This window comes from Pteropus vampyrus, unplaced genomic scaffold, assembly GCF_000151845.1.
Source record: "Pteropus vampyrus isolate Shadow unplaced genomic scaffold, Pvam_2.0 Scaffold50, whole genome shotgun sequence".
Classification (NCBI taxonomy): Eukaryota; Metazoa; Chordata; class Mammalia; order Chiroptera; family Pteropodidae; genus Pteropus; species Pteropus vampyrus.
In genome coordinates this window covers 5,872,907-5,884,391 of record NW_011888831.1, presented here as the reverse complement: position 1 = coordinate 5,884,391, position 11,485 = coordinate 5,872,907, and the positions used below count along the sequence as shown (strand labels likewise).

General features: G+C 33.0%; 1 protein-coding gene across 1 annotated transcript in view; it reads left to right on the top strand.

The window, feature by feature from the left end:
• Nucleotides 1-11,485, top strand: part of NSRP1 (nuclear speckle splicing regulatory protein 1) — a 42,500-nt gene that overhangs the window by 20,352 nt on the left and 10,663 nt on the right. The window contains exon 3 of the mRNA XM_023530371.1: nucleotides 11,417-11,473. Within this exon, the coding sequence (XP_023386139.1) occupies nucleotides 11,417-11,473 (57 nt within the window). The remainder of the gene's footprint in view (nucleotides 1-11,416; nucleotides 11,474-11,485) is intronic.

Sequence of the window (11,485 nt, the reverse complement as noted above, 5' to 3'; positions counted from 1 at the left end):
ATTTTTTCTAATAGTTTTTTGGTGGAGTTTTAAGGCTTTTCTGTATATAAAATCATGTCATTTGTACATAGTAACAGCTTTATTTTTTTTTTTTTTCAATTTGGATTCCTTTTATTTCTTTTTCTTGCCTGATTGCTATACCTAGGACTTCCAATACTATGTTGAATAATAGTGATGAGAATAGGTATCTTTGTCTTGTTCCTGATTGTAGAAGAAAAGCTTTCAGCTTTTTACCTTCAAGTACAAAACTAGCTGTAGGTTTGTCATATGTGGCCTTTATGTTGAGGTACTTTCTTTCTAAATCCATTTTTTGATAGTTTTTCATAAATTGATGTCATGTCTTATCAAATTTTTTTTTTGCATCTATTGAAATGGTCATGATTTTTATCTTTCATTTTGTTAATGTGTCACATTGATTGTTTTATGGATGTTGAACCATCTTTGCATTCCTGGAATAATCCCACTGGATCATGATCTATGAAACTTTGAATGTGTTGTCATCTGCTAATATTTCGTTGAAAATTTTTGCATCTGTGTTCAAGAGATACTGGCCTGTATTTTTTTTTAATCCTCCCCCATCCCGCAGGTTGGTATCAGTGTAATGTTGACCTTGTAAAAGAATTAGGAAGTGTTTCTTCCTTCACTTTTTGGGGAGAGTTTGAGGAAAGGTATTAAATCTTCCTTGAATATTTAGTAGATTTCATCAATGAATTCTGGTCTTGGACTTCTGTTTTTGGAAGAGGTTTTTGATTACTCTTTCAGTTTCCTTACTAGTGATTGGTCTATTCACATTTTCTATTTTTCATGATTCATTTTTGGAAGGTTGTATGATTCTAAGAACCTATCCATTTCCTGTAGATTTTCTCATTTGGTGATATATAGCTGTTTATAATAGTCTCTAATGATTCTTTGTATTTCTGTGGTATCTATTGAAGCTTTCCTCTTTTCTTTCTAATATCAGTTACAGTCATGTACTACATAACGTTTTGGTCAACAATGGACTGCATATATGACAGCAGTCCCGTAAGATTATAATGGTGCTGAAAAAATCCTATTGTCTAGTGGTTCAGTAACCATCATAATGTCTTGTAGTGCTACATATTACACCGATGCTTACCATTGTTTTACGGTTGACTAGTATTCAGTACAGTAATTTGCTATACAGGTTTGTAGCCTAGGAGTTGTAGGGGAACAATTTGTTACCTGCATATATGTATATTTGGCATGAGGATTATTTTAGGCTGGTTAATTTTAAGAAATGGCAGACATGGGAGGAGCTCTGAAAACCTGGTAGAAGTTACCCTTTGTGAGACATTTACATTTCTAAAGGAAATCTCCATTTGTAATGATGTCTCCCTAGCTGTACCAGGAAGAAGGGGATGACCTTACCTGTAGAAACTCTTATCAGTGTAGAAGGCATTGACTTAAATCTGTATAACCTTACCCTCGTTTACTGTGCTTTTCTTGATAACCGCCCATAACTGGCTCTCCTCTACCCCCAACATCTTTTGTCTTCAGCTGAAGATGGTATTTAAGGTGATGGCTTCAGCAAATTTGATGTGTTTTCCTAGGTCTCTTCCATGTATACATGTTATTAAACTTTTATTTGTTTTTCTTCTGTTAATTTTTCTTATTACAGGGATATCTTAGCCAAGAACCCAGAGTGTAGAGGGTAAATTATTTTTCCTCCCCTACAGCGCAATAGGCTTTACCTTATAGCCTAGGTGTGTAGTAGGCTGTACCATCTAGATTTGTGGAAGTGCACTCTATGGTGTTTGTACAATGACAGTCACTTAACAATGCATTTCTCAGAATGTATCCTCGTTGTTAAGCAGCACATGACTGTATTTGAGCCTACTGTTATTTTTCCTTAATGAGTCTAGCTAAAGATTTGTCAGTTACGTTTATCTTTTCAGAGAACCAGCTCTTAGTTTCACCAATCTTTTTTATTGTCTTTTTAGTCTATTTCATTTACTTCTGCCCTGATTTTTATTATTTTCTTTTCTTCTACTGACTTTGGACTTTGTTTTTCTTTTTCTGGTTACTTTGGGCATATCAATGTAAGGATGTCTAAACCTGTAGAGAATTTTTATAAGAATTTATCCAAGCCAAACTGATGACATTGTGAAAGCAAGAGCTCAGATGCTCTGGTGAATGACAGGTTTGTAGTTCTTTTTATACATTTGGAATTAAGGAGAGAACGTAAGGAAAATTACATGAAGGTGAGAGGAAACAAGGCAGGGAAATTTATGATCGAATTACAGAATAGTTGACAAGATTAAGTGCTCCCTTGAGGGTTGTTATGCTTCCAAAGTGTCTGAAAAAGATGATTATTCTGGCATTTCAAAGGTTTTTTAACCTAGATTCACAAGAACAATGGACAGGGCTTGCAAAGGCAAAGATAAACCTTTTTACTAAAGCAGTAGGTAGGCCTGGGGTATAACTATCTACCATGACTGCCCTGTTAGGAATTTAAGATCAGATTACCCTCTGAGGTGATTTTTAGTCACTGAACTTGTCAGATTTATACAGAGCTCTTTTTTGTTCACAGGTATATGATTAGATTATTTGAAAATTTTCGTGTTTCTTGAGGTAGACCTGTATTGCTATAAACTTCCCTCTTAGTACTGCTTTTGCTGTATCCCATAGATTTGAGTATGTTTATTTTCTTTTTCATTTGTCCCATGTATTTTTTAATTTTTTCTTTGGTTGCTTGTTGACCTTATTATAGTCATTCAGTAGCATGTTTTGAATGTCCGCATGTTTTTTATTTTATTTTTTACTTTTTCTTGTAGTTGATTTCCAGTTCCATACTGTCATGGTCAGAAAGATACTTGATATGATTTCAGCCTTAAATTTGTTGAGACTTTGTGTCCCAATATATGGTTTATTCTTAAGTATAGTCCATGTACAGTTGAGAAGAATGTGCATGCTATTGTTTTTGGGTGGAATGTTCTGCATAGATTTATTGAGTGCATCTGATCTAATAGGTCATTTTTAAGGCAACTTTTTCCTTATAGACTTTGTCTGGATGATCTATCTATTGATATAAGTGGGATGTTAAAGTTCCCTACTACTGTGTTACTGTCAGTTTCTTTAGGTCTCTTGTTGCTTTATATATTTCGTTGCTGCTATGTTAGGTGTATATATTGATAGATGTTATAAGTTTTTGATGGATTATCCCCTTTATCATTATATAATGTCCATCTTTGTCTCACCTTTTTTCGGGTGGAGTCTGTTTTGTCTCATGTAAGTATACTATATCTTTCTTGTGGCTGCCATTTGCTTGGAGTATGATCTTCCACCCCTTTTCTTAGAACCTATATTTGTCTTTAGAGCTGAGATGAGTTTACTGCAGGCGGCTTATAGTTGGATCTTTTTTTTTTCCCTAACCCCATCCAGCTACTATGTCTTTTGATTGGTGAGTTCATCCCATTTACATTTAGGGTAATTATTGATATATGAGGGCTTACTACTCTTGCCATTTTATCTTTTGTTTTCTGTTTGCTCTATATCCATTGTTTGTTTCTTTTACCTTGCATTTGTCTGCCGTTTTAGTTTGGCGATTTTTTTCTATAACATTCTCCCTAGTTTCCTCATTTTTTATGTTTTCAATTTTTCTTTTGTGGTTACATGTATTTTGTAAAAATGTCTCAGATAAAACAGCCCTTTTTCTGCTAATAGTGTCTCATCTTCATTTGCCTATATGGTTTTTGTCCTTTTTTTGCTCCCCTTGTTCCCTTTTTATGTTTTTGTTGGAACAAATTGTCCCTTTTTTTATTGTGAGTTTGTTACCAAAGAGAAGTAACTACAGTTAATGTATTTTTTCCCCTTAACCTTTAAACTAAACTTAGTGATTAACATCCATTTTTGAAGTAGCTTTTCAATATTCTGATTTTATTTATCATATTAATCAAAGTTTTGTATTCTTTTGCCCTTTTCATTTTAGGTAGAAGAACTCTTCCAGCATTTCTTTTAAGGCAGATGTAGCGGTGGTAAACTCTCTCAGCTTTTGTTTGTCAGAGAAAGCCTTTATTTCTCCTTCATATTTGAAGGATAATTTCGCTGGATAGAGTATTCTTGACTGGTGGTTTTTATCTTTTAATATTTTAACTATATCATAAAAAGAAAATTCTATAATTTGGACTTCTTTTTTACCTTGTTATAAATTGGAATATAGATCAGTTTGTTATTTCAGGGCATGACCCAACTTTTTCTATACCTTAGTAAATGGCAGAACAACAAGCTGAAAGAACTTGGGGTTCTAAATGACCATGGAGAACAGAGAGCTGTCTTGCCAAACTGAACTCGGAACGCTAATCTAAGAGAAATAAACTTAAGTCCAGTATTTGAGAGCTAATTTGTTGTTACAGCTTAGAGTTGACTATAATATAGTGTCTTTAATAGAGCATAAATTCTCTCTTTTTAATGTATTCAAGTTAATTTTCCTCCATATGGTTTGTGCTTTAGAGGTCTTGTTTAAATGAGTCTTTGCCATCCTGAAGCTACCAAGACATTCTTCTATCTTATGTTAGATTTGTAATACTTTTACACATAGGTCTTTAATCTATGTTGAATTCACTTTTGTATATGTTGTGAAATAGGGATCTAACATTTTTCTTAAAATGGAGTTTTCACAATTTCATTTATAAACAGCGCATGCTTTTCCTTCTGATTTGTAGGTCATCTCTATCGTGCTATTGTCAGTTATGTTCATCTTTTCAGAGAACCAGCTCTCAGGTTCCCATATATCCATGACTCTGCTGCTAAGCTCTCTTGTTTTGTTTTATTACAGTTTTTGTTTGTTTGTTTGTTTGTTCGTTTGTTTGGCTTAGTAAATCTTACTATTTAATAGGATAAGTCCCATACCATACACTTCTTTTTCAAACTTGATTGAACTATTTTTAGACCTTTATTCTTACATAGGCATGTTAGAGTAAGTTTCTGAAATTCCTTGAAAACTAAAACAAAACTCCTGATTTGTATTCGAACTAACTTCCTAGGATTTATAGATAATTCTTTAAGGAACTATCTGTAAATATGGTATAGTTCTCTATCCATTTGGACTTTTTCATGAGGTAATTGTTTTTACCCCATTAATGTTCTGTGCCTGATCTTTAGGTTAATTCCTAGATATTTATCATTTTTATGGCTATTGTGAATAGTACCTTATTTCCAAGTATATTTTCCAGTTCACTGTTCTGGTATAGAGCCATGCTATTGATTTTGTAAGTTGATTTTGTATCCTGCAGTCTTTCTAAACTCATTTATTGTAATAATTTGTCTACACCATCTGCTTTATCTCTTCCTTCTACCTCTTTTTTTCCCTGTTTTATTATATTAGTCAAGTCTTCCATTAGTATGTTGAACAGAGCCTCAGTGGGCATCATTTCTTGTTTGAATCTTAAATGAAATGCTTCTGATTGTGTTTAAATAAAGTTTTACTGGAATACAGCCTTGCCATTCACTTATTTGTTGTCTGTGGATGCTTTTGTGAAACAGTGACAGAGTTAAGTAGTTGTAGCGAAGGCCCCGTTGACACAAGCTTAAAATATTCGCCACCTGGCCCTTAAAGAGAATTTGCTGACCCCTACTTGGGATTGTCTAATAAGGTAACCACTGTGTCATAGAGACTTTTAATTTTAAACTTGAATAAAATTTAAAAATTAGTTCTTCAGTCACACTAGTCACATTTACATGCTCAATAGCCATATGTGACTAGTGGCTACCATATACAACTCAACATTTTAGTTATTTCAGAAAGTTCTGTTGTACTTTTTGAGCTACTCATGAGTTTTGGTTTTGGTTTTGCCTGATGTTAAAAGATAGATTGCTTCAAGTTTTTCACTAATTTGAATATGTATCCCAATGAAAACAGTGAATATTATCATACCTAAACCTTTTTGTATGTCTTTCTTTATATCTTTAGAATAAACTCCTAAATCAAAAGAATAGATATTTTTCAGGCTCTTAATACATTTACCCAGTTGAAGCTATTTCACATTTTTGCAATGTAGAATATGTGCTTATTACCTTGCCAGTGTTGGATGATATAATTTGTAAAATCCTTACCAATTTGATAGATAATGAAAGTTAATGTTTTTATTTTCATCTCTTTATTTGGTAAAAATTGAACATTTTTTCATATAGTTAATGGACATTTATATTTTTTTCTAAATTTTTTGTGCATAGTCATGTCTACTTTTTCTTTCTGAGCTTATATAATAAAAATTTTGTGTATTTTTTCACAACTATTAAACAGGCTTTGTACTTAGAAAAGAGTCATGTGAATATGGACGAATAAAGCCCATGATAGAGATTGCTGAGTTATAGGTCCTTTTTAATAAATGATTGTTGCTAAGTTTAAAAAAATAAAAAGAAATTTTTATATTTTAACTCTTCAGAGTACAACAGAAAATTGTATCCATAAGCCATTTGAAGAATGATTGATACTTTGAACTGTTTTTTCTTTAGCTGGGTTATTTTGCATATGTGGATAGTTAAATCTCTTATTTCAGAAAGAAGCCCATATGTTATTTTTTTGTGATTTATTAATTTTTAATTTAAAAAATTTTATGACTGAAGAAAGGTAATTTAATATAAATAGTGGTCCAGTATCTATAATTTTTTTCCAGTGTCGTTAGACTATGTTTTACATAGAGTTATTTCTCTTTTAGTACTTATCCCGATCTAGGAGGCAACCCATCTAAACATATATAGTGATGTAAGACAGGTGCACAGTCATGTATGTACTTTCTCTTCTATGTACCTGAGCTAACTGCAAAGGTTTTTAAAACAGTCTCTCTTTTAGTCAGATATCTGTCTGACTGCAATTCAATGAAACAAACATTAAATTGATTAAAATTTTTTTTCTCTACTCAGAACAATGGAGGTAGTAGTAAAGACTAAGAAAATTGAGTTGTAGTGTTTCTCTTGAGTCTGCAATTTATGTTGCCTATACTTGACCACATCTTTATAATAGTGTGTGTGTAGAGGAGGTGGTGTTATATATTATTAGTAAATATAAAATGGACCAGGCATTTTATATTCTTTTACTTCATGTTTATTTCTTATTTTCAATTAAAGCTAATAGAAACCTACCAACTCTTAGATTAAACATGAAAAATAAAAATGTTGACCAAATATGGCTCCTCTCCCACTCTTAGTGCTATAATACATAATAGACTCTCAGAACATGTTCACTGAATTAAGTTGAAACATTTGCAAGGAACTACTACTTCTGGTTTTTTAAAATATATTTTCCTGAGATTTTTTTCTTTCAAAATAGAAAGATCAGTATGGTGAAATAGCAGTGTTGGTACTTTTAGGACAGAATGTTTGCATTTGGACTGATTAACAAATTGAACTATTTTTCTTTAAGATAAAGGCTCTTCTCTTACAGGGAGTAATTTTTGTCTTCCTAAATTGAAAACTAATGATGAATTACGGTTTTAGTAGAAGGCACCATTAATGAATACTTTCTTGTATATTCTGTGGCCTGGTCTTCAGGTATAAAATAGAATAATTGCCTGCCTACTAATTTTGAAAGTAATCTGTTAACAACTATATTGTGTAGGTTTGGTTACATTCAACCTTAATCATTTTTTTAACAGCTGTTTTTCCTTAGGTCACGACTTTCAGGCTAGATTATTATGTGGCAAGAAGTGAAGTGTTTTGTGATATCTGTTCTATGTACATTCCTTTAATGCTAAGTGAAGAAAAGTCAATTTCAAAATGATTCCATTTATTTAACATTCATGAAGTAACTAATAATTATAAAGATAGAGAACAGATTAGTGGTTGCCAGGGATTAGGGATGGGAGATGAGAGGTGGATATAGCTATAAAGGGATAGCACAAAGGAATATTATGGTAATAGTACAGTTGAGTATCTTGAGTGCGGTGGTAGTTACATGAAGCTCTACATGTTGTAAAATAGCATAGAGCTATACACATGCACAAATGTGTGCATGTATAACTGGTAAAATTCGAATAAGCTTTGTGGTTTGTACTGACATCTTACTTCCTGCTGTTGATATTGTACTCCAGTTATGCAAGATATTAACATTGGGGAAGGCTGAGTGAAGGACTTCCTTGTGCATTTCTTTATAACTTCCTGTGAATTTATATTTATTTCAAAATTAGATTTTAAAAATATACTTTTTTGACCGAAACTCTCACTCCAAACCAAGATAGTTATTAAAGGCAGATGTCCATTCAGTTGACCTTTCCTTGCTTTCAAGTCTCACCATCCAATTATTGTAGCAGTAGAGCAGAGGACTCCTTCAAAGAAGTTCTTTCTAATCTGCTTATGCTCTGGGACATTATATTTTATAACTAGTTCCTAGTAAAACCACTCAGTTCTAGAAAACCCATTTCTAGCTATGCCATATCTCCCAGAGTGAACTACTCAAATGTATGCATCCTCCATTTTCCTATGTATTGATATACTGAATATGAAACCTTAAGAAACCGTAACACAGAAAAGAAGACATGTACAGCCTTTTAAATATTTAAAAGAATAGATTTTCCTATTTCCATAGATGCAAATAGAATCATACTGTTCAACTTTAAATAAATACCAATCTTATGTTTTATTAAGCACACTGGTAAATAAATATACTAAAAAGTGGAACATGATTTACGTGCTTTTCTGGTGAACACTTTGGTTTAGCTGTAATACGCCAAGGAAGAAAAACCTATAGCTACTCGTTTCCCATATTTAATTTTAATTTGTTTAAATATAAGCATTTCCTCAAGCCCAATGTTCTTAAACATGAGCATAGTGATAATATAATTATTCTTCTAAACAGCTAACTCTTATTGATCACTTTGAACCAGATACTTGCTAAGCAATTTTAATATATCATTTAATCCTCAGAGTAACCTCATGAGGTAGGTACTATTATATAGATGAGTAACATACCTAGAATAACACAGCTAGTAAGCTTCTTCCTTATACCATACTGTATGAGAAATCTAAAGTTCAATATGATGAAGCCTTCCATGACTTATGCAAGGGCATCTGCTTTTGTCATTTTTATCTTCTCTCGTGTAACCTTTTTATGGAAACCAGTCTAAATTAGAAGTTGGGTCTTGGGAGTGGCTCCATAGTGTAGTGGTTAGCACATCTGCTTTGCACGCAGAAGGTCCTGGGTTCATGCCCCAGGTGGAGACACGGACCATACCCCGGGTGCGCCAGGCCCCGGGTGCGCCAGGCCCCGGGTGCACGCCATGAGCATGTGGGAGGGGACGCCCCACCTTCAAAAATCCAGTTCTTAAGGGGAAATGGCAACATCCATGGGTCAGGGGTGGAAGTGGGGGAAGGGGGAATTAAAGAGGGGAGAAAAAAAAGTTAGGTCTTAAAATCTGTACTGATATTTTAAGGATATCTCTAAAAACTTGGAAAGACTTGACCTCTAAAATCGTATTGACTCTGCTTTTTAAATTTTACTGGTTATTATCTCCATTGTGACTAATTTCTCATATAGATTTTAAAATATCATTTAGTACATTTATTCATTTTTACGTAGGATCACTCTTACAGAAACGGCTTAAAGTTTTACTGCTACCCTTCATTTTTAACTATTTGTATATGTGTATATGTGTTTAAACAAGTTGTTGGCATTTTAGTCATCACCTTTAATTGTCAGAGTTCTTTTAGCTAGAAAACTGATAATCAGATGAGTTTCAAAAGATAATCCCTCCCTGAAGTTTTCAGTTTAGGTTCAGAGTTAACCTCTATACCCACTGATGCTGTTGGAATTCCAGGGATGTAAGTCTGTCAATAGGATATGTAAAATTACTTTACTCCCTCTGCTCCCTCCATTAACATCTGATTTTTTTTCAAAGGTCAGACTTCATCCTTCTAAACAGCTGTAAACATGGAAACAAAGCCTCCTGAGATGTCTCAAAATATATATACCTTATATTGGAGGAATCCTTCCCAGTCTGCTTATTCTACATTATATAAAAGTCTAAATATAATAGCCTTGTGTTTTATTTTTCCAAGTTCGGGAAAGATAGTTGCGTTTAAGTTGAGACAACCAGTTTTAAAGTGACAGCAGGTGAACTGTGACGGACTGGAGGAGAGATATGCTTATTATCATTATCTGATATTTTAATGTTTATATTGATATTCTAATTAGCGAAAAATATGTCATGTAAGGTGACAGGAAATTTGAATTTACTGTCTAAAATATCCTTAGTTCTTTGACTATACACTTATTTTATTCAGTGTTCTATTACTTGTATGGCCTTTGTGTATTAACTGTATTTGTCTCCATGGTCATAGGGAACTAGAATTAGGTTTGTTTATTTTGTTCTGTTTGTTGCCATGAAAAACAAAGGAAGCACCAACTGATACTATATAGCTGAAAACAGCAAATTCCAGTAGTCTGGAGAACTATAGTCCTATGGCTGAGGCTTATATTTTTAATTAAAAATACATTTACCAAATAGCCTAATTTTTTTTTTTTAAGACAATTCACATACCATAATAACATTTACCGTTTTGAAGTATATATTTCAGTGTTGGTTAGTATGTTTACAAAACCTTATACTTTTAAGGAAACATTTTTACTTAAGTATTCTAACTATATTTCTTTTCTTAGGTGTAAGTCTTTACTTTTGCCCATGTGGTTACTACTTCCTATACTCCTCTTGCCTTCTCTTGAATTCTTTTTGATTTGTCTAATATCATACCTCTTCTGGGCATGCTTTCTTGATTCCTCATACATTTAGTTTCCTTATACTCTGTGCTCCCACAGTCCTTTTTTATCCCTTTATTATATTACTTATCACACTTATATTATAATTATCTCTTTAGTTATTTGTCTTCTCTTTCAGCCCATTTATCTAGGACTGTTCTTGTTTTTCTGTAATCTTCAGAAGCTGTAACAGTGTCTAATGTGGTAGGCATTTCAGTACACATTTATTGAATGATTATTACCTTAGATAGTTCTGGCTGCCCATAAGCCTTAAACATACACTAAGAGCTTGATACATTGTATTCAGTGGTGAATATTAAAATAAGTGCTTTTGTTGCTGGGAATAATACCATTGTAGTATTTGAAGGAACCAACCCATTCTCACCTAATACATGCACACTCACACATTCAGACGAGTACACAAAGCAAATTGAAATCCATAGAGGTTGAATGACTTAATGGTCAAATTGGAACTAAAAACCATTACCTCATTTTGTCCTATACTATTCTGTTATCTCTTATACCTACAGCTTAATCCGGTAATTTACAATGAAAGTTCATTTGTTTCCAAAAGTTTAGGCAAAAGACTTTAAAAATGTTAATTTAATTTATAATATTATTTTTCTGTTTTTAACTATAAGGAACTAGTTGCCAATTAGAATATTGGAAAAGAAGTGTTAAACAAAACAACATTTTTTTGTGTTCCAGACCTCCGTGAGTGAAAGCCTTCAGAGGGAAGCTGCTAAAAAGCAAGCAATGAAACAGGTAAGGTCAAAG